This window comes from Haliaeetus albicilla, chromosome 19, assembly GCF_947461875.1.
Source record: "Haliaeetus albicilla chromosome 19, bHalAlb1.1, whole genome shotgun sequence".
Lineage (NCBI taxonomy): Eukaryota > Metazoa > Chordata > Aves > Accipitriformes > Accipitridae > Haliaeetus > Haliaeetus albicilla.
Window position 1 is genome coordinate 9503072 of NC_091501.1, and position 24356 is coordinate 9527427.

Consider the following 24356-nt stretch of genomic DNA (forward strand, 5'->3'; position numbering starts at 1 on the left):
TCTAACCATTGTGGCTGTATGGAAATATGAGAAAATGTGAACATAAATATACAAGAGCTAGAAGGAAAATAATTTTATATAAGGTTATTTAAAGTTACTTGTGATGTTTTGGGGGCCTAACTAATTATTTTTGTGAACCTTTGGGTTTGATAACATTGCTGTCTTGTCTCATCAGACTTGATTTCATTTAGATCCTTATACCCATGATCATTACTTACACCTCTGACCAGCAAACCCACCTGTATTAACAGCATTTTGAGTACAGTTCTCCATGTAGTTTTTTCTTCCCCTTTGGAGTTTTGGTCATATTCTGACATAAAATGTGGCATGGTATACCACGTGAGAAGTTTGTATCCCACAGCTGTTCCCTGGAGGTGCTCAAATCCTCTGATACACAACGTCAACATGTACATTTCTGATCTGTATAGTGTGTAGTGCTTCAGTTGGGACTGAAAATATTTGCATGCCATCAGCTACTGGAGGCAGAGGAGTGTCCTTTCTGAGTGAGCCCTCCTGCATATTTTGGTCGGTGATCCCTGGGGGTTTCTAGATGATTCCTCATTTTGAAGATGAGAATCCACTTGAAAATAGCTAAGTGGAATAGTAGACATGGTAGTGGGACTGAATTTGAATAACGCACCTTGCTTTGGAGTCAAAGAGGCTGACCTGTCTCTGCAGAACTGCGAAGAGGATGCCAGACCTTTTGCTTTTGAAGCAATTGTTTTATGAATGTCTGCCTTATTCACCCTGTGACTGTGTAGTTAAGTTTAGGGAACTCCTCCATAGGCTCTGGGTACTGACCACTTCTCTTGCTTGGGTTTGGTTCCTTGTCTTCATCCAGAGAAAAAGGCGAAGAAGTCTGACTGTGGGGAATGGCAGTGGAGCGTCTGCGTGCCCACCAGTGGTGACTGTGGCCTGGGGACGCGTGAGGGCACTCGCACTGGAGCTGAGTGCAAACAAACCACCAAGACTCAGAAGTGTAAGATTCCCTGCAACTGGAAGAAGCAATTTGGAGGTAAGCATCGCTCTCTCAAGGGATTTGCTTTGGTTTTTACTTAGCTGTGGAGAAGGAAGCCTGTATTTTCTGCTTAGGTCTGCAAATGTCCTGGTGAAGGGGCTATTTCTGTATTTCATAGAATCATAGAATCATTTAGGTTGGAAAAGACCTTCAAGATCATTGAGTCCAACCACCAGCCATGCCCACTAAACCATGTTCTGAAATGCCTTGTGTACGCGCTTTTTGAATACATCCAGGGATGGTAACTCAACCACTTCCCTGGGCAGCCTGTTCCAATGCCTGACAGACCTTTCAGTAAATAAATTTTTCCTAATATCCAATCTAAACCTCCCCTGGCACAACTTGAGGTCATTTCCTCTCATCCTATCACTTGTTACTTGGGAGAAGAGACTGATACCCACCTTGCTACAACCTCCTTTCAGGGAGCTGTAGCGAGCGATAAGGTCTCCCCTCAGCCTTCTTTTCTCCAGGCTAAACAACCCCAGTTCCCTCAGCTGCTCTGCATAAGACTTGTGCTCTAGACCCTCCACCAGCTTCATTGCACTTCTTTGGAAACTCTCCAGCACCTCAAGGTCTTTCCTGTAGTGAGGGGCCCAAAGCTGAACACAGGACTCGAGGTGCGGCCTCACCAGTGCCGAGTACAGGGGACAATCACCTCCCTGCTCCTGCTGGCCACACTATTTCTGATACAGGCCAGGATGCCGTTGGCCTTCTTGGCCACCTGGGCACAGGCTGGCTCATATTCAGCCAGATGTCAACCAATACCCCCAGGTCCTTTTCCACCAGGCAGCTTTCCAGCCGCTCTTCCCCAAGCCTGTAGCGCTGCATGGGGTTGTTGTGACCCAAGTGCAGGACCCAGCACTGAGCGTTGTTGAAGCTCATACAATTGGCCTCGGCCCATCGATCCAGCCTGTCCAGATCCCTCTGCAGAACCTTCCTACCCTCGAGCAGATCAACCCTCCCTCCCAGCTTGGTGTCATCTGCAAACTTGCTGAGGGTGCACTCAATCCCTTCATCCAGATCATTGATAAAGATATTAAACAGAACCGGCCCTAATACTGAGCCCTGGGGAACACCACTTGTGACCTGCCGCCAACTGGATTTAACTCCATTCACCACAACCCTCTGGGCTCGTCCATCCAGCCAGTTTTTCACCCAGCTAAGAGTACACTCGTCTAAGCCATGAGACACCGGTTTCTCAAGGAGTTTGCCATGAGAGACCGTGTCAAAGGCCTTACTGAAGTCCAGGTAGACAATATCCACAGCCTTTCCCTCATCCACTAGGCGGGTCAGCTGGTCACAGAAGGAGATCAGGTTGGTCAGGCAGGACCTGCCTTTCATGAACTCATGCTGACTGGGCCTGATCACCTGGTTGTCCCTTTCAAGTTCATTGCTGCTAGAACATGTAAGGCATCAAAAGGCAGCTTCTTCAGAACAAAGCAGCTCCTCTGCAGAGAGTCCATGTAACCTACTTACTGTTAACTCAGTGTTCCAGCAGTGTGTTTAAATCTTCTTTCCTGTGGTGTACAACCCTATTTATGGCAGCATGTAAGTGTCGTGTGTTCTCTCACAGCTGTGAATCTCTGTGATGGTTACTATAGGCTTTACGTGACCTCGCAATGTGCGATTTGCAGCGTGGAGCATAGGTGGCTACCAATGTGTGCATTGAAAGGAGTGAATGAATACCAGTGTATTTCATCTATATTATTCGGTTCAGAAGGTTCATCTATAACAGTTCAGAAAGATATGTCAGATCTGTCCTGGACAAGATGTCTGTCAAGGACTCAGATCTGATTAGTCTTGCAAACTTGGCTTTTTTTCTAGTAAACTGCTTGTATGGGTTTGACATCATTGTGACCTTACCAAGGCAATCAGTGCAGCAGTTTCAGACTTGACAAGTTCATAGTTGCGCATACATTCTTGAAACTATTCACTCCTTATTTGGTAACCTTTGTCATTGCACAAATAGAAGAATCACCATATAGAATGTGAATGACGTTTCCCACTGCTGTTGTTTCTTTTTTTTTTTTTTTTTATTTTGTTGTCTGTCTTCATAGTTGTATGCATTTTCTTTTATGTGACAATAATATTCATGAAAAAGCAAGAGGATTCCATTTTAAAGGGTTTTTTTGGGGGGAAGACTGCAATTATCACTCCAAATTATCTTTAAATTTTTCTTGGGATTCCTTTCTTCAGTTGCATGATCCTTTTGTCTACAAGCACTGGCTGTCCATGATATCCTATCAGACTCATAACATTTTTGTTTTCACACTCAGTCATTCTGGTTTAACTATTGCCATTTATTTACTCATTGCAGCAGAGTGCAAATACCAGTTCCAGGCCTGGGGAGAATGTGACTTGAATACTGCCTTGAAGACTCGAACCGGGAACCTAAAGAGAGCCCTTCATAATGCTGACTGCCAGAAGACTGTCACAATCTCAAAGCCCTGTGGGAAGCTTACCAAACCCAAACCTCAAGGTAAATTCCATTTACTGAAGGCTGCACACCAGTTCATTTAAATCACTGGATTTGCGATGTCACATGTGCTTCAGTGGGAACTCAGTAGTACAGGAGATTGTACTTTTGTGGCCTTTCCTCAGTTCTGCACTGCTCCTGTCTCTCAGCGGTCAGGCAGACAATATTCCTGAGTTGTATAATTAGGGCAGTCTCACACACAAGAGGTAAGCTGAAGATCAGAGCTCCAATTTTAACCTTGGATGACCTGTACTGCTACCAGTTTGCTGATGTGACTTCCAGAGTACAGATGCTTTTCATAACTCACCTGTTGACAGGAACAGACCAATAATAACATGCAAAAATGTCTCCTGATAAAGACATCTTTTGTTTGGTATCAAATAATGACTAGTTGAAAAAAGGACTGCTTTCCTTCTGGACAGGTAGTATTGAAGGGATGTTCTGCTCACTGCATGCTGAAATATGTAGATATTCTGCACTCTTGGGGTTGTATATTCTTTATTCAAAGACAGCAGGAAGGAGAGTACAGAATATATACGTCTTATTTAAATGCAAGTGACAGTGTAATTCCTAGTACACAGAAAGGCATATGCCCTGCATTTATGTTTCCAGGTGTCCCTTAGACAAACTTATTTTCTTTCTGATCATTAAAGCCTTTTAATGTACTCTTTTGTTGGAGTAGCAGGTGTTATGTGTGTAGGATGATTTATAGTGGGAGCTAAAACTGTGAGATCTTGTTTGAGATACAGAAGTAATGTGTTTAAGTGGATTATACAAGCTATGCTACCCTGGCATTTGTTTGCTTAAAACCAGCTAGGTTTAACACATTCCAGGCTCTGAATACTTAGATAATTATAAAAATAAATGTGATTAGGAGTGACAGGTGCAATGGGGATGAACAATTTTCAAATTGTGGGTGGTGGTGCACCATTGATCTGAGGAGTACCTGCAGGTGGCCTGCTCTGCTTGTGCAACCACAGACATGTCTGATGAAGTTACAGACGCTTTCTCTGTGTGTGCATGCATCCATCTGCTTTGCAGTCAGTACAGCTGTAACTGGTCTTACTTGCACAACATGTGTGGAGTTATCTGATAAGTGCTGAGTCTAGAACCTGTGTAGATAATGACAAGCTGTGAAACAGAAAGGATACAACTAGATTTTCAGAGACCAGCTGACTTGGTTGAGTTGGCAGCAAGAAACACCTTCATTTGGGGATGGAAGTGACTGGGTGGGAATGCAGGAAGGGCTCTGAGCTGTGTGATTTTATTGCTTATTAGTTTTGGGAGAAGGACTTTTTTGTGTTGGTGGTGTTTTTTTTTTTTTTTTAAGTTTCCATGCCTAACTGGCATTTGGGAGTTTATTGAATGAAGCTTCCTATTGTGCTGCCAGAAGGTCTCTGCCGCTCGAGCCACTAGTACTCCTCTGCCTTGTTCTGCTCCCGCTGAGTCAATATATTCTATCAATGGCTGTCAGAAGAGGGGAGAAGGAGACAAAGCAGAGCATTGATGCAGCATCGTTTTGTGAGAGCAATGCTGTTGGGTGGTATAGGGTCGTTTTCAAGCTATAGTTTTAAAGGCAGAGCTGAACTGGAGTTAACTTTAACAGATTCTATATATGAGTGAGTTATAACTGAAACTGAAACTCAGGTTGGGACTGACTGCAGCAAACATAGTTATGTGGTTTGACTTAATTAGGAAACCTGACTTCATTTGATTTGAAGGAATGCAAAAGGAGAAATAGGTACAAACTTAGGTTTGTGATCATAATAACTGTGGGCAGAAATTCTGCTCTCCTGATTTACGTTAGAAATCTCACAGCATCTTCCTGCATGCCACCTGCTCGTTCATCTGCTGTTGGCATTAGTAGAAGCAACACACATGGAAGTCATGCTTGCAGCCTGCCTGGGCCCTGAGCTAAAGATAAGAAGTCCATATTGCAGATCTGTGGGTATAACTACATGGGAGCTACACCGGACAGTGTGTTGGCAGCAGTAGGAGGAACTAGAGTAAGAAATCAGGTCAAGAAGATTAGTCCTGTGTGAAATGTTGTGCCCTACTGAACTTTATTTCTGAATTAAATATCTGAGTGCTGACACGTTAGCTGGAATAAGAATATTTGTTTTCTTCCTGAGGTGAAGGAAATTAAAGGTTGGAGGTAAGTCCCCACCCACATCTAGATAAAGGAAAAATAAAGCTGTATGCAATCTGTAGTTAGAATAGGACTCAATTTAATTCTTTGGAGATGAGAAGTAAGATCTAGATTATTGTCTGAGCACTTGGAACAGACTGCAGGCTCTCTTTTCACATATAGCTTTGCATCAATAGCTCAAGACTACAAGAGAAAAAGCATATGATACATTAGTTGGAAGCAGCAATTTTTTCTGAAGCACAGTGTTGCATAAGGTCTGTATTGATATGCAGCTAGACCTGTAAATGCTGATCCAGTGCCGTCGGTTCTTACTGTGATTGCCTGGAGTAGCAGGGCAGTGGCTCTCTGGCATTTGGGAGCTCTGGCAGCAGAATAGTAAGTGAGGAGCTTATTGACTACAGGAGTCCGTCCTACTGCTAAATGGTTACCTTTCCGTCTGGTGTGTGCTTCAAGAGCTGCATCACTGAATACATCTCTGACAGCGATTGGTTGGGAGTACCAAAAGCAGATGTGAACTGACTGAGAATAGTGCACTGAAAAATACTAGTATATTCAGAAAAAGGGCTGTTTTCATGATTTTCTTGATTAACCCTCTTCCTGTGCGCTGAAATTTTCCTTCTGTTAGGTGGTGTTTCTAACCTCTCTATTCCATCACTTTTCCTTTTGATTTCATATTGTAAATGGGGTGAGTAAAGGCCCCTATTTAGCTTCTCCGATCAATTGTAGTTTTATATATCTTCTGTTACTTTTTGTCACTTGCCATCTTTTAAGGCTAAAACCTCTGACTTAAATATTTTGTTGTATAACAATTTATCCACGACAAGAATACTCTCTGCTGGACTTACCTAGATTCCTTCTATTATTACAAAATCGTTTTTGAGATTAAGAGTCTGGACTGTATACAGTATTCCAAGCATGTCCTCTACAGATTTGTGTTGAAAAAGAAAAGATCATTGTAATACTTCCTTTATTGTTCATTACAGCCACTAAATAACCTAAATATGTTTTTCTTTTGATCTCTGTTTGCATGTGGAGTAGATATCTTTATCTGACACCTTCACAATTCTCCCTAACTCTTAAATTTTTTGAAGAAGTTAAGTAATCCAGTTAGTTAAGAACCCAAGAAGGTGTGTCGGTAAAACAGATTATTTCATCTAGGCTTGCCCAATGAAGTATTGTGTATTGGGTTTCATGTGACATATTTGCTTAGTGTGACTTGGTGTCTGAAATTCCTCCTTACCTTCTCTGTTCTTTGAGAAAAATGCAAATAAATTGATGTTATCTGTAACTGCTGCTCTCCTGTTGCTTATCCACCTTTCCAGCTCATGGACATGCAGCAACTTTGCTGATAGGATGAATTCTGTGTCTCTCCCCTCCTCTCACCTAACTTTTTCAAAGATGACTACTGTTTCATAGGCGTTTGATCTATGCTTAACAGAAAGGAAAATTATACCTGCAGAAAAATCCCAACGGTTATCATTTTGCAGATTTGCTGATAAAAGTATATTTTGGTTTTCCAGGAACTTCTATGAGCTGTGGCAAAACTTCTGCTAAATTAAACCAGAAGATACTAATTAACTTTGGGAATCAATGCCTGTCTCATAAACTGGTGATCTAAGTGTTCTTATGGATTTGTTTTATCATTAGTCAGCATTCATGGAAAAGCCTTAAAATCTCTTTGAAGCACTCTCATTATTTTGGAAACTAACAAAAAAAATAATTGTATTTTTTCCTTATTAGCAACTGCTCCGTCTCAGTATTTTTTCTTCTGAGCAGCTGACTCTAAGTATGAATTGTAGTCTGTGACATTTGGTCATTTTGGATCTCACTGCTTGCAAGAGGAGAATTATTAGAGAAACTCTGCTGTGTAATAAATTTAAGGGGGAGAGCAGATGATGAATCAAGAATTTGAATTTTATCTGAATTTCTAATGAGCTCTTTTCTCCATAGCTTTGCTGAGGTGTTCTCAGACTGGAAGACAATAGGTTGGTCCTGGGCTGCTGTGCTAAAGTGTAGTTAACACAGGATGAAAACTGTCGTTCATTCTTGAATATTGTCTATTTGGACAGAGAGTTTGTCAGCAACATGACAGTGATATCCCAGACACCATGGTTTGTGTATTTAGTACACAAATGAGGTCATGAGAAAGCCTGTCACAAAGGCTGGAAAGGATGAAAGGATAATTTTTATCACAAAATCCCAGTGGAGGCAGCCACCTCTCCTCTGGCACACACAATTGCATATTCTAATCAGTGTCTGCAAGGCTAGGATATGTTCAAGGTCTCCCTAAACTATCTTGACAGATGTGAAAGACTCAGGCACTTCTGTCGAGTGGCTGCTCTAATGGCCAACTTGCACTGAAGAGCAGAAAACGCTTCCGACATAGTCCATCTGGCCTACTTCACGGCCACCCAAACTTGATTGATGGTTGTTCGGGTTCCAGCCAGCCAGAAAGTAAAAGAATGGGGTATTGTCAGGATTCAGGAAACATTTTGCTTTAACCGCTGAGAGAGGAGGCATTTATTTTTATTGAGCTGGGTTGCCTGATAGGCTTTATTTCTTTTTTCACTCTTTCCGTCACTCTCATTCTTCCTCTCTCTCTCTCCATAACTCTTGTACTTTTAGCTATTTATTCTTCTGATTAAGATAAAATTAAATAGAATAGGCAGTCTGCCTGTTCTTTCTGCAATGTACCCTTCATTTTTTGAATTATGCTCCTTTCTGGTAACTTTTTCACCTGGCTTGCTTTAGTTCTTTTTAATAAATCTCCCTTTCCAACTTTTTATCAATTTTACAGTATATCTGATCTATGAGTTACTTTATCCTGGCTCAGCTCAGTCCTTGCACGTAGGAAAACAATTCCAACAAAGGTTGGCAAACATTAACACTGCTTACACCACTGTTGTCTTTAATTGAGGTGGCGTCCACAGATCACATCCTCCAATACGCAGTGTTTGGAAAGGTTTCTCACATGGAGGCAAGACCTACCCGAGTTGTTAATGGCTGTAATCTCTTTCCTGTAATGCAGATCAGGTGTAGCATTTGAAGGTCTAGCAAAGTGTCAGTGCAGTTCCCTGTGTTTGGCACGGTGTGCGTGCTACTGCAGTGGAGGAAAGACTGCGGTCTGTGTGTTTTTAATAATTTCATATTGTTTGAAGAGCTTTACTTAAAAGTTTAGTGAAATATAAATCATCTGCACTACATTGTTTCTTTCATCTAGCAATCTTTACAGGCAGCAATTAGCTAATCCTACTATCACTCCTTGGAGCTGAGGAAGTACAATTTAAAGAAAAGTAGTAATTGAAAGTCGGAAAGTCAGAAAATTATTTTCCAGGTTGACACAGTGTCAGTGGCAGGTCCAGGCACTCAGCTAGGTGCTGTTGACTCTTGGCTTCATGCTCTGACTAGTAGCTACTGCTCCCATTTACCCTAGTCTGCAATTACAATTATCGGAATGTGATGATTTACTTCAAGGAGAGTGCCTGCACTGCAATCTTTAATTAGGGTCTTTGGTTTTGATGTTACTAATCTCAGTGGACTTAAGGCAGTGTTTGACACTGACTTACCTTGTGTCTTCTTAGGGAGCTTAGTGTCAAAACAAAAAGCTGGACTTTTGTTAACGAGCAGGTATATCCCTGTCCTTACTTTGGTGCCAGGAGCAGAAAACAACAGCACTACAGTGACAGCCTTGATTTCTACGTGCAAAGAAGACATCTTACTCACAGTGCACTGCCAGGACAGACTGACTGCACTTTGGCAGGATGACTTGACTGCTGCTGGTTGCAAGGAGCTGACAGTGATGTTGCCTGAACGAATTGCTCTCCTGATAACGCACCTATTCATTGCTCGGACAAACTAGGTGCTGCACTGACGAAAAGGACCACCTGCAGCCCGCTCCATTTTGCGTGTTGGACAATCTGCTTTTTCTGGGGTGCCCTCCCTCAACTTTGCCTTTGTGCAGCAATAAAATGTCTGCTTCTAAAGAGTAGCTGGAGGGGACACGGGGAGAAGAAGTGACTTGTTCCTACTACGATTTTCTTTTGTTTGAAAGATGCCGGTGTCTCCTGTTTTGGCATCACACTCGTGCTGTATCTCCCTCTTCAGGTTTCAGAATTCCCCATCTTTAATGTAACTCATTAGTCGTGCAGGCATGCAGCTAGCGTAATAATTAGTATTACAGGAGGCATAATAATAGGATCTGCTCAAACTAATTAGATATAAAAATGAGGGATTTTCTCGTATTAGGAAACAGCTGTGATAGTTAAACAAAAACCTGAAAGGCAAAATGGGGAGGTTTTTCTCTTGGTCTAAAGGATGAGGCAGGTTTATTGAAGAATGGCCTCTGGCACTGACCAGGAGCCTGCAGTGAAATACAGTGATCTGAGCTCTGCGGGGCAGACACTGGCAGTGGGTGCCCGGTGGGAACAGCATAGCTGGCTGTTATTATTGTTGCTGTCGTCATGATTATTTGTATTGCATGAGCGCCCAGAGGCCCCAGCTGAAAAAGAGTGCCATTGTACTAAGCACTGCATAAACATTGTGAGAGACAGTTCTGTCATGAATAATTTATGCCTTATGGAGCTGAGAAATGTGAAAACCAAGAGAAGAAACAGTGGTCCAGAGGGGTGAGACTGGGTACTAAAGCTTGGTTGTGTTTCCCTGTGCCCCTTGCTAGTCTGAGGACAAGGCTTGTTATTTCAAGATGAAGTAAAACTCACTGGAAACTTTAGGCTCTGAGACACATCTCTGTGATTTGGCTCCTGCTGCCATTAACATGAGGAAATAAGGTTTTTCTCCATTTAAGTGGGAACAAGAGTAAGCCATATAAGAAAAATAAGCACAATGATGGTTACAGTGTGGACCAGCCTCAAGCTGCTAGTAAGGTGCCAGTGCAGTCCATAACTAATAAAGTTTGGATGGCTTTAATGGTGTTTTTTCTGCTTCCATTTCCTTATGTTTCTTGGAGGCTTTGCACTGTATTCTTCCTTGAGACTGCTTTTGTACCTTTGAAAAATTACACTGTTTGGATAAATAATTTGAATGTATCATCAGATCATAACATAATATCAATCTGACTGACACAGCCCTTATTCCAGGGAGCACGAAGTGCTCGTAGGAGAGGGAGAAAGAATTTTGTCTTTTAAAATAAGTATTTTTCAGTTTTTAGTTGTCCTGCAGCTTTTACAGGTGTGTTTCAAAAGAAAAGGTTGGGAATTTTCATGGACAACCTAGACCTCCATGTTTTCTCACCCCCTGGTTTGTATTTCAGATTATTTTTTTTTCTGTGCTGGCGCAAAAGATGAAAAACTGGATGTGACAAATGTTCTTGTTTAACCCTCTTGTGCCTGCAGGAGTTTCTTCTAGGGTTTAATACAGATTTTTGTGGGTGAAAGTTTAAATAGCCTCGTGTGTGCCAATTCTGTTACATGCTCATTGTCTCACTTTCCTGGCTTGCAAGAGCAGTCCAGCCTCCTTGGCATTAGTCAGTGCCCTTGAGCCATGAAAATGCCTGAAGCTGTGGGACTGCTGTGATAAAGGATATGCCATCAGCAAATGTTTACACTCATTACTGTTCCCAGCAGTGAAACAGAGAGAAAGCTCTGTTCCTTCCTTTCTGTCCTTTCCTTTCCTTTTCTACTTCTTCACTTCCCTTCAAGCTTTTTTCCTCCTTCTTTATCCCTCCATCTCATTTTCCATGTCACTATCTCTCTATCTTTTCTTCTATCTGTGCTTACTGTGAGAGTTTTGCAGGCAACTTTTCAGAGTGTGGAGTTCTGAGGGTAGATCCCTTCTGGGGCACGTGCAGAAAGCACAACTGAGAAATGCGTGTGCCTGGTTTTCAAAAACTAACTAAATAAAATAGGGTCTCTATTCACAGTTTATCACAAATAACTTTCTGCTAAAAAACTATTTATATATAATATATATATTTATATATGATATAGATCTTCGTTTGACATATAAACTGCCTCTGTGTGTGATCTTTTTGCTGTAGAGGTTCATGCCAAACTCCAAATGGATTATTAATACTTTTTGTTGTCAGCAGTCTCCTGCAGACATGTGAATGCAGAGAGTGATCTCTGAATGTATCAGTCTGTGCCTGCACCTGTCTTGCTGGCATTAAGAGGGATCTTCTGTACAGCATAGACAGAGGGCTGAAGAGCCAGCTGGGACTGGGTCCCTCTTGTGCTGAGCACAGAACATGACAAAGAACAGTAAGAAAGTCCACACCCTACAGAAGCAGCAGTACAAATGTACCAGAGGGAGATGCGAAGAAGCAAACAGAAGAGCAAAGTGAGCTACTTTGGGAAATCACTTTCCAGTTACCGGACCCCTTCAGCAGTCTCCAGTTGCAAAAAAGGCTTTGCTTGAAAAGTTTATCCATTGCAATCTTCTGAATACTTACTCTTAAGACTAACATCTTAGATACATGTGACCCAGATGTAAAGAAAATGAGATGAAACTTTCCTCATCTTTGTCTTTGGGCCATTAGGCCATCTAGCAAAATCAGAAAATGTGTGTGTCTTTGTGGTCTTTTGTGTGCCTGTGCCTAGGCGATTTTGAAACTTTTTCTCCCGAATATTTGAATGAAGAAAATCACCAAAACAAAACCTTTCTGATGAAAATCCTCGGTTTCAAAAAATAACCTCTTTAAAAAAAACTCCCTGTAATTCGGTACTAGTTTAAGTAAGGATGTTAAAGGAAACATTTCTAACATCTTAGATCTGTATGTCAGGTTCAAGCAACGGCTTCTGACTGTTTAAGATTGTTTCAGAGCTTTGCAGCTAGTTTTAGAATAAATAGGATTAATTTTTCCCTGCATTTATTTCTTCTTGCAATTCCAATGAGAAAGAAAATGAGTGAAACTTTTTCCATGAGTGGCCCTTTGGCCCATTTCTTTGTCCGATATGTTAGTGTTTGTTACAGGCATAAATCTAGCTGTTCCCCATTCATAACACACATTGCGGCATGCCTTCCTGGGTTATACGGGGTAGCTCCACCCTTTAGGTTTGAATTGGGTCCATCTTGTGTTCAACTGGGAACGAATCCAGGTCTATCCAAAATGGAAATTTAGCAAAGTGAGAAGCACAACAAAACCTGCTGGATAGGACCGACTGGAAGAATGAAGAAATTGAGAAACGCTTACAGACAGCTAGAGAAAGTCATTAAACAGCAAAGAGCCTGAAGTATAGGGGGTATAATCAATTGTAATACATTAATGAAGTAAAAGTCACATCAAGGTCATAGATTCATTGGAGTCTTGCCTTCTACTGCTCTTTAGCTAGTGGATTATTGCTTTTTTTTTTTTTTTCTATCCAGTAGAACTGTGTTGCTCAAAGAGGCTTTTCAGAAGAATTAATTTTGGAACTCAGTTGCTATTGTAATATAGTTTTTCCTTCTAAACCATTTGGAATACATGAATGCTGTATATAGTGCAGGAAAATAGGAGGAAAAGGAATTAGATGGCCATGAAAGGTTCTCTTTTTCTAGAAGCAGAAGAAATACTATATTTGAAGAGTATGTCAGAAATCAAGGGATTTGCTTCTGCAGTCGTGGAAATCACAAGATAGTACAGTTTCTCTTCCTAGAGAGCAGGGTGAACCTCTTTAGGGTAAGATTTTTTTTCACCAAGGGATAAAATCCTTGGCTTCATCAAAGTCAAGACAGCTCCCTTCCACTTGTCTTAGCATTTCAACCCCCAAATTCAGAAGTTCCTTGCACCCAATGGCACCATTGCCCTGCCCCACCACAGCAACCAGGTGCTTTGGAAAATTTGCCCCAATAAGAGGTAGAGAGCCCTTTAGAAAACTGCCTTCCTCTATACTCAGTGGGACTGAGTGCTGGTTCCTGGGAAAACTGTGTCCTGAAGACCTGGTATTGAAATTCTTCAGTCTAACCTTCCATCAGCACAGCTTTTGCTATTTCAAATGATTTATATTGCTTTTGGGGACACTGCTTGACTTTTATATGCAGGAGTTCAGCAGTGCCATGAGTGAATCGTTACCTTCTTTTCAACAAATGAAAATAAATGCCTGCAAATCTCGGCTTACAAAGCTTGGCTTCCGTTAAAATGTAATTACCTCCCTTTTGTGCCTTACACATTAAGAGTGGCTTCAAATGGTGTGTGGCTCCTGTTCAACATAATTACTTTCCTTCGCTGCTTGCATAGTAAGAATGAGGCTCCAGTATAAAGATGACTATTTAAAGAGGGCTGCTGCCATTCCAAATTGCATAAAGAAAGTTCTGCTTATCAAAGCGATTTGTTTACTCGGTAAGATTCTCGCTGGAATTTTTGTTACCAGTCATCATGGACCCACAGAATAGGGTCCAGTGCTAATCCATGACCACTACACCTTTTAATCCTGTGCATAATTCTTAGGCATACAACTATTGATAGGGTTATTCAGGTGATGTATGATTAGGTAATCCAGTGTGTGTACATCGACACACTTCAGTCTTGCAGGGGGTATTGGTACAACACTACGTGGGTGTTTTTATCTTGCTAGAAGTGCTCTGGGTTCCAGGGGAGAGCAGGATGGATGGGTGTGCAGTGCTTGGTTGCTGCACTCTGCCAAGTATTCTGAATTTGCTCTTTGCGTGTGCCCTGGTCCAAGATCCTGGCCTCCATCTGATCCAGAGCACTGCTAGGCAGCCTCTCACATGGGATAAGAGGGAAGGAGGAAAGTATGCGCTGTAAACCAGACACAAAAATTGAGGACTATTTACTCGGGGAAGGGAAGCATTGGCAGACCAAGTGATCAGGGTGACATGTATCCCAGTGTGGTTGTGTGAGCTGACCTGATAGTATGTCATAAAAGTTGAAATAGTAGTGTAGGGTGAGCAGAGATGAGGACAACAAAAGCCTGAATGACACAGATGCAAAGAGTATGTTGAGCAATAAGAAAACATGAACAAAGTACATCTTAAAGCAACTTTATACTTTGTTAGCCATGGACATACCGTAGTCTGTAGCCTGACCATAGTCAAAGCAGGTGGAGGATAGCTGTGAACAGACTTGTGCATGAAAGTATGAACAGCAAATATGGGAAATATTTGAGCAGTTTTCTTTTTCTCTTATATTACCACAGCTCTGGGGGTGCATGTTATTTCATGAAGCAAATGTGCTTTGCATCAATACATCTTACCTGTCCGAAAGATCAAGCTGTGGTGGTGTGAGTACCTTTAATATGAGAGGAGATACATCCCACACATGAGGGTTTTACTGTGCTGAGAACAAAGCAGAATCACTTGTCTTGGTAGGTAGACGGGTTTGGGAGTTTGGGTGATATGCAGATTATCACAAGGTAGACAATAGGGAGGAATTGAGCTTTTGCTAACAGGAGCAGATAGAGACCCAGAGGGGCCAAGTGCAAATGAATAAACAGTAGGTTGTCTGGTACCTCAAGTCAAGTGAGGATGGGGACCTGGTGTGACCACACGACTCCAGACCGAAATGTTCTCTTGGTGATGACTTCACCTGTACCATGAAGTAGAGTCCTTTTAGTAGTCTGCCCACATTCATATGTCTCCTTTGCTTCTAGTAAATTTAGTTGAAGTCTGCAGAGTACCTTTCTGCTTGTGCTGGGTCTAAATAGATTTTACAGATTCAAGTGCTGGTCTGATTGATAAAATGCTGCTGTTTCTTTCAGAGAAAGCAGTACTGGGGAAGAAGAGAGAGAGTGAGAGAAAGTGCAATCAATACAGAGTCCAGGAGGGTCAGTGATACAGAGGGAAAATTAGAGGAAGTGGAGGATGTGGGTGAAAGAGGATAGGAGGGGAGACAGAAAATTTGTAGGGGGAAAAAAGCTTTACCTGAAAGCAAATTAGATATTAACTTAATGAAAAATGACATTTTGGACCAACGGGCTGTAAGATAGCGCCAGATTCTGTGAATGGCTCCAGACTCTGGGCGTGCATACACACATGCACACACGAACAGACACACATAGAAAGGCAGGGGAAAAAAATAATAGTACATTTTCAAATGAAAACAAATTATTTCTTGTTTCAAATGATTATCATCCCTTTAAATGTTAAGCAGTGTTTTTAAGGGAAAGAGATTTTACAGCAGATTATGTGACTAAACATGAAATAGGCATTTTATCTTGTTTTGACTAAAGGATTATTTGAAACAAATTTTGTCTTGTTGAAAAAGATGAAGAAAAAAGATGTTGTTTTGAAACACTAACAAACAGGAAAAACAACTGTCAGAGAAATGTGATAACCTAAGTCTCCCTTCTGCTGAAGGTACCCTGGCCCTATCCATAGCTGAAAGATGTGAGTGCAGTTCCCTTGGCTTTAATGCAAGTAAGCTGGTTTTACCAGAGCTGATGATTGCTTGACTGTCAATGTTATGCGAACTGGTCAGAGAGAAAAGAATCGTATTCACAAAGAAGAGTACCACCTTAAGGGCCAAGTGCTTGTCTTCTCATTCACGGTGATATTTGTTCTTTAACCTGAGATGGTTTTTGTTGGTTTGTTTGGTTTTCATGGGTTTTGTTTGGGTTTTTGTGGGGGGTGGTGTTTTTTGAGAAGGAAGAAACAAAGGTAGGATTCAAAGGAAGAAAGTGAAATCTGGGTTAAGGCAAACATGGGTCTACTTGCTTGCTGTTTTGGTTCCAGGAAAGATGCTTCACAGAAACTCAGTTTCCGTCTCTCTCTAGTACTGTCTTTTGTGGTGGTATCCACGAGGATTTAGTCACGTTCCCAGTGAGAGTTGTTATTTCCCCCATTACAAGGTGACGTGTGATACAAGAGTACCTAATCCCCTTAATTCATATTAATTTTCTAGTCTCCTCTGAATTTCCTCTGCCTGTAGAACACCACACTACCCTATAGCACACTGAAAGTTACCACAGATGGTAATATAATGTATAAACTGTTACCTTCGCATCGTTCTCCTATTTACTGCAAATTAATCAGAGAAGCAGATGCTCCCTAGTCCCTTCCCTGTCGTATCAGTACCGGCTGGCTGGACAGGCCGTGCTCTAATGACTCCAGGCCAAACTTCAATTGCCTCTCAACTGTACATAGGTGTTTGTCCCATACAAAAGGGGAAGGGTTGGCAATGGAGAAGCTGAAGAAACAAGTGAGCTTTCTCACCACGCTCTGGAGTTGCTCTCATATTCAGAGAAAGCCAAAGACTAACAATGAAACAGAAAGGAAGCAAGGGAGGGGTGTGTGTGTGGGTAGTGTGTGCAAAGCTTTCTTCCAGCTCTCCACTGAGCCATGACCCGGTTTCTCCAGGAGCTGCCTGCTGTTTTCTTATTTTCAAAGCAAGTTCCTGAGACAATGCTTTGCATGCCAAACAGGGTCAGCTGTTCAGATAGGAAGGGCTCTGAACTGGACATGCACCCCCTCCTTTCCATCTTCTCTAGCGCCTCGACCGCTTCTCTTTTTGCTGCTTTTCCTTCTGTTTTCCCTTTCCTTGTCCAAAATGAGGAAACAAAATTAGTTCTTGCGGGCACAGAGAAAACAAGGGGAACTTTCAGGCATATGGGATGAAGTTTTTTGCAGTGACTGCTAGATGCTAATTTTTTATTGTTATTGTTGTCTTGACAGAATCCAAGAAGAAGAAAAAGGAAGGCAAGAAACAAGAGAAGATGCTGGATTAATGGAGCCAACTTGGGCAATGTGAGAAAAGGACATCAGCAAACACGATCAGTTAACAGTTTCATTTATACCTAGGCATTTTATCCTAAAATTATTTATAGCTTAATGGTACCATAGAAGGAAACAAACAAACAAACAGAAAAAAAAATACTTTTTTTATTACTTTAGTATTTTTAATGTATAACCCTAACAACAATTTTTAGAGGCCTGTAATAAGGACTCCAAACTCATTTAGAAAATTACGTCTATTGTATATTGAACAATGTAGAGGTTTTAAAAATATTTTTTTCTCAAGTCTTGCCATAGGTCTCAATCTGGTAATTACTCCATGCAAGCAGAACCTGAACCTGTGTGGAGCTCTGCTGAAGCCAGTGATGCCCTGTGTGAACATAGGAGTCTGGCTGGATGGAATTATATTTAAGATTGGGACCTTATATCTGGAAAAAAACCACACTTGTTTCTGAAGTTCTTATTACATCTGGATAACTGTATGAAATTATTCGTTTAAGGAAAGGATGGGGGCATTTTGTTCAGTATTTACAGGCATAGAATTTTTTTGGATGTGGTGAATGTTCATTCCAAAATGCCACCATCTCCAGGTAAAAACCAGTAGCACTCCTATCCTTGGCCATATTTTGGATGTTGGCAGTAAAAATTCTGAAATCTTTCTACCGCTGGACATAGAAGAGTCCTAATTTTTTGTGATTTTCTAGCAATGATTTTTCCAAGTGGAATGATAGCAAAACTTTCCATTTTTTAGCATATCACGCTGTGGATGGTAGTGTCCTCTGTTTTACCTATAAAAGCTGAAAAATGCTTTCTTTTATTTGTTTGTTTTGCCAGAAGGGAGAATATCCTTTTCACAAAAATCTAGTTGAAATTGTTGTGATTCTGCCTGACCCAACTCCCTTTTGTATCAGTGGGAATCTTCCTGTTGATTTTAATTGTAGCTGATTGAAAAATAGTATGTCTAGTGGGAAGTAACAAAAGAAATCTGTTTGGAAGCTGCCTGAGATAGTTCATATTTCTGACCAAAAAAAGGGACAATTTGTGGGACTTGAAACCAATTGGAATGAAATTAATTTTTGTTTCTCTGTTAGTAGAGCAGAAGGGAAATATAACACCAGTACCTTTTGCTTTCTTCCACTTTTTTATAAGCAAAAAGACCTTGCAAAAACTGTCAAAACAGTGCTGTAGGGTTTTTTTTTTTTTAGATGGTCTGCAGGGAAAACAAAAAGAAAAATTATAAACAGGTGGTTTTCAGTTTGTTCAATTTTCCCTATTTTAAATGGTAGTAAGTCCTGAGAAAAGTCACAAAGAAAAAAGATCTGACAAAAGGCTGGTCTGTCCCCAGGTGAAGGGTTATTTAACAAACTAAACAACCAGCAGACCAGACTTTCTAGAGGAAACATAAGGGATTTCAGTGCCCAAATTAATTTCAAAATCATTGCTTTTAAATTCTAAATCTTAAAATTCAACAGCAAGAAACAGGGTTTGTCGTTTGTGTAGGCTGCAGGCTTGCCTGCTGGTTGAGAGGACTGGTCTCCCTTGTACTGCTGCGGGTACCCACTGACTTCAGCGAAGCTGCAGCAGGGTGTGTTCGTCTGAGTAAATCACGTTGCTCTCTTGGGATTAGCCTGTAGACAAGCAGAGTCTTCTTCCAGACTAACATCACTCCCGTATTCTATACAAAAAATTTATAACAATTGCAGAGCTTGCCCTCTTTTTTCTCATATGGAGGGTATGGCTGATCTGAACTCACAGTGAGGCAAGTCCTTCTGTAGATGTTCCCAAACCCTTTGAAGCCAGCTAGCCAAGGCTGCACATAGCTCAAGGTAGACTAGCCACACAATTATTTCCCAGACTCCTTGGGTGTGTTTTGCAGTCTGTGTTGATGTCCTTGTTACTTTGACTATGCTGTTAGACATACCTGAGCCAGTGGTATAGTTAAAAATGTCCGCAACATGTGGTGGATGTGCAATGACCAAATCCAAAATCATAACGGCTCATATTTGGGTGGTTCTGGGTGCTATTTGGGTTGTTCATGGTCTAATCAGGTCTACCTGTGCTTGTGCCTCAGACTAAGCTAACGGATTGGTAGGTCTGATTGAAAGCAAAGGGAGAAAGAAGCTTTTTCACTCACCAAAGGTTTATCTGTCTAAATGCTGCATCAGTTCACTTAAAGTGGTTCAGCTTTGAGTGCAAACACTGTTGCACCATTGTCTTACACTGGTTAATCTAGTCCATGTTTAGTAGGGAGCTGGCAGGAGTTGGGAATGATGCTGAGACCAACAGTTTGACTATTCTTTAGCAAACCTTAGATGTGACTTCTGATTTCCACCTCTGTGAGTAAGAAGAAAATAAATTCCCCTGTGTTTCCTCTGACACCTTATGGCCCTTATAATTAACTTCCCATCTGGCTTATTAAAGGAACATTCCTAATAGTTTTTGAAGGAGGTCAGTCAAGTTCCTGTGGTGGTGTAGGGCCTCCATGGAAAGAGTTTACAGAAAACAAGCAAACAAAAAAATACCATGTTAGGACCAGAAGAAAGCTCAGCAGTCCTGGTAGCAAAGGGCGTGAAATAGGAGAACACTTCCTCTGTACTACTCAGTCACATATGTTTGGATCTATATTGGCATCTTATTGTTGACAGTAATTGGAGTTGTATCTGTCATAGTTTATAAACAATGAAGAAAATTTCCAAGAAATCAGCAGAAAACATTCTGTGGAAACTCTGGCTGTGAAGGAGATGATATAAGTAATTCATGGCAGAACAGAGGAAGACTGAATAGAATCGGTCAGTCAAGTCAGCTCTGAAAGGATACCTGGTACCTAATAAGAGCAGTTTCTTCACTAGTGACATTATCAAGAAAGCAAGAGGCAAGTATCTGAACAAAACCTCTTCCCACCCTATCTTGCTCAGTTTCCACTTGAGTCATTCTGGATTTTCTCCTTATTTGCTTTCTAATCTGCTACCCTCCCTCCTTTGGGAGGGCAAGCTTGTCTGACAGTGCTGTGGGGGCGGCTACTTCAGATGAAATATGTGTTTTGCCCTCTTGGTGCTATCCTGTTACAATGGAAAATGACTTAGCATAGATGTTGCTTAGCTAGCTTAACCAACTGAAGCTTGTTTCATGAATGTCCCTCTCGAGAAGTGGTTTCCATCTTCATTTGCTACAGCTATGATATGGTATGGGGAGATGATCGAAATCCCCCAAATGACAGCCTTTTTCTGAGCACTCAAATCCCTTAGGAAAGAGAGGGGTGAGTTGCTGAACATCAGCTAAGGGTGAATCGGCATCCAGACTCTGGATTCTAGCAAGTTTAAACGTAGGGGAATTTGGATATAGCTCCCTTCCCTTCCTCTAAGTAGGCTGAGCCATGCTTCTAAGCAGTTAGGCCTGTCTGTATCTTCATTCAAAACAATATTTGAGGTTTGCGGCATTTTCTGACTTTGTCATGTCTCTGACAGAAGTGCCTGTATTGAAAGAGAATCATTGCTTGTCAGCCTGGCAGACCAGTAAGTGCAGCAAAACTATAGGGCAAGGCTTGGGGAAGGGAAAACATTTGTTGTACATGCAGGTAGATACTGAGTTGTAACTTACTGATTCTCATCTTCTAATTCCATAATGACATTCTGAACTGTACTGTTTTTCAAAGGAGAAAAATTAGAAGAAATTAAAGAGTAATAATTATAAAACGTATCAACAGACAGTGTTGGAGAATTTGTAAAGAAGAGACAGGTATGAAGTCAGGAGGATTTTATACAAACTTCTTTTGCGTGCTCCTTGAGTAGGGAAGACAGGGTTACTGGCTGGCACATTTGTTTTTATGCTTTGCTAGATTTGTGCCTTAACGAAAACTAATCAAATGTGGAATGTTACAGAGAAGTAAAGTCCCACTCCAACCTCAAAAGAGCATGTCCAACAGGAGGCAATGTCAAAAGGAGACAACAGTATGTCTGTCTTTTCTGGTTTAGGAGTGCAAGTTATGATGATGTAGATAGGAGAAGACATAACATGTTTTTTTAACTTTGGTGTATATCCTTCACCAGTTGGCATGTGGCAATGGACAATTCAAGTAAAACAACGGAGCATTAGGATGAACTAAGGGGAAGTGAATACTTAGGGAAACTGTTTATGGAAACAGGCCTATAAAACCCCTGAAACTAACCATGCTGCTAGCAGGGAGCATCTGAAGATAAACATTGTGTAGCTTTCCCATTTGTTTAATGAACCCCCTTATATATATGATGAACTGAGTTTCCTTAGTCTAATGGCAGTGATGAGGGTGGGACAAAAGCCAACCTGGCTTTCCCTCAGTCTAGGAACTACAGCAACATTAACAATATAAACATGCCACTTTTCTAAAGCAAAATATTGGTGAGGTACACCATTTTGACATTACACAGTAGTCTTTCAGATCTCCCAAATTCTTATAGGAAGGTGAAGCAATATGTCAGTGGGGGTAGACTTCAGCATTGTTTAGTTTTGATCCAAAAGCACACAAAGTTTTCTACTGCTATGAACAAGCCTACCTAGACCTGTTCCCATTCTGCTACTCTTCAAAAATGGCAGTCTGCCCTGAGGCCTCATCACTCTGCCCTGAGCAGAAATGAGATATTTCAAGGAAAACATGGGAATTCAAATATATTCAACTATCATTATCTCATTGGTGGGGCTGTGCGATCCTTTTGCTCTTTCTGCAGTTTGCCATTTAAATGTGGAGTGTCTTGCCATCCCAGATGGCTAATAACTCAGTAGGTATCTCCTAGTCTTTAAATCCCTGGGCTTTGAATGAGTTGCCTGTGAAAAAAAAGTACTTGCAGTACTTATTCCTTTCTTACAAAAAACACAATAACAAACAAAACCCACAACAAAACTGAAAGCTTGTGTCCAATGTATGAATTTACTGATGAGATAAAACAGAGGCTCCCAAGTATTCCCATTTCAGAAGGTCATTCAAAGTTAAAGACTGTACAAAAGCTGTAGCCCTGAATTCTGTGACGTAACGCTAGGAAAATGGATAGCCTCTGCAGGACTGTCTTACCATAGCCAATTTCATTCAATTCATTACACTGTTTGAATTCCCTCACCCTAATCTACCTGGCAACAAGACATTATTTAACTTTTCTCATTAGGTCATTCATTACACTTCCCATATGATAATTACGTAGTTCATCTAGATTTTTACAGTTGAAGGAAATGGCTGTGATAATCCAGAGTGTCTGTGTTGTGGTTGCTGAGGGGACCTGAAGCAGAGGCAGGCTACTACTGCTGCAGCTTGGAGCTAGAAACCACCGAATGAGGGTGTCGGCATCAGACTCAGCAGCTCTCTAAATATACATGCATATCTCTCTCTCTCTCTCTCTCTCTCTCTCTCTCTCCAAGCAAAGATGTGTATAAAAGTGCATCCATAACTCAAAATGTGTCTCATAACTAGTGCTGCCATGTTTTCAAGCTAAAGTACAAGAGAAAGAGCTTTTTGTCCTGTGTTGTTATTTACACAAGGATACAAAAGTGGTATATAGGATGAAGAGCTAGTTTTTTTCCCACTTGCCAGCCTATCAGTTGAAGGGTAGCTGTGTCCAAGGAAAACGCAAAACACATGCCAATGAAATGGCCGATAGGACTTAGTATCAGAGTGGTGTTCTCTTCTGTCACACCACGTACACGGAAGGGCTTTGTTCAAAGCTTCGAAGTGGATGAACTGCTTCAGTTAGGTGTGAACATAGAAGCCCAGGCAGAAAAAGGCTTTTTCTTTGCCAATAAAAAGTGAGGAAAATGGGAAAAAAAGATTGAAAAAACAAAGTAAAACAGAAATCATCTTAATTGCAGTTTGGGTGTTAAACAGAAAGAAGGAATGAAAGTCAAAATAACAAATTAAAGCCTGAATATCATGTTCAATGGATTTCTAATTCTGTATATATCTATTAAACCAGTGCTATATGATATCTTCTCATGGGTTACTCTCTTTTTCCTGTTCCTTTTTTTTCAGTTTGTATATTGATTTTGTAAGCTAGCAGTGTGTTACCTTTTTGATTTTTTTAAACTTGTATGAAAGCCATATATCCATATTGTAGAATGAAAGCATTAATCCTGTAACATCCCTTAATGTTTCCTTTAGCTCTGTGGGATTGTGGGAGGCTCTAGCGACTGTATATGTTTACCAATTGTATCAACATAATTTACTTGCTCTTAGTGGCGATAAAGAATTAAATAAACTAATACACAGAAGTGTGGTGTTCTCATTTGGTTGTGGAAACTGTAGGGGACTTCTGAAGTTTTTAAAATTAATTCCAAGTATTCTTAGTGGTCTGTCTTTATTGTACTAATTTCCCATCAGCTATAGGCGTTGCTTGTTACAGAAACACTTTTCTTTGTAAATTCAGAAAAAGTTTTAATCTGTAGAAAGAAGTCTGCCAGAAAATGATTCTAGCAGAAAACAGCTCTTTGGTTTGTGCATACTGAAGTCTGTCTGCCCCAAATGCTTGACACTTACCAGTTCTGTAAAGCAGCTTGTTTCAGTATACAGTTATCTCAACCTGTGTAATATTGACACAATGATGGGTTACAGATGAGGAGTTTGATTTTTTTTTTTTTTTTAATTACTCTTTCAGCTAAGCAGTGGGAAAACCTTATTCCCAGCTCTGTCATGCTCAGCTGTTTTACTTTAACAGTGACTTTAATGAGTGTGTGTGTTTGGTGAGAGATGATTAAGCCTCAAGAGTGGAGCAAAGAAGTTAAATTACATTAATAGACAAAATAGAACTATGCAGAAATTCAGGTAGTGCTCATAGTATGTTAATTTCTTCTCCTTTCTTTTTGTTCTTTCATTATCCTTTTTTTCCTAAATCTACTTTCTTTTCCAAATACTCTTCAGGTTTTGTTTCTGTGTCCAACTATTATTTCAAATGTTAAAATAATTAATTACTCCATACAAAACATTCCATCACTCACTACCAAAAGAGGGAGATGCTTCACACTGTTTACAAGACTGGGAGATTTATACAGGCTTCTGAAATTTTTTGGAAGAAAGTGAAATATTTTAAGATATGAAAACTGACAGTGCATTCTTCAAACCACTAATGGACTCAGCA

The 24356-nt window shown here is 40.8% G+C and overlaps 1 protein-coding gene across 2 annotated transcripts in view; it reads left to right on the forward strand.

Moving 5' to 3' along the window:
* Positions 1-23493, forward strand: part of PTN (pleiotrophin) — a 78856-nt gene extending 55363 nt beyond the window's left edge. For both annotated transcript variants that reach the window (XM_069807570.1, XM_069807569.1), the window contains 3 exons: positions 842-1015; positions 3336-3497; positions 17206-23493. In XM_069807570.1, the coding sequence (XP_069663671.1) occupies positions 842-1015; positions 3336-3497; positions 17206-17258 (389 nt within the window). In that variant the 3' untranslated portion in view covers positions 17259-23493. The remainder of the gene's footprint in view (positions 1-841; positions 1016-3335; positions 3498-17205) is intronic.
* Positions 23494-24356: the final 863 nt, after the last annotated feature.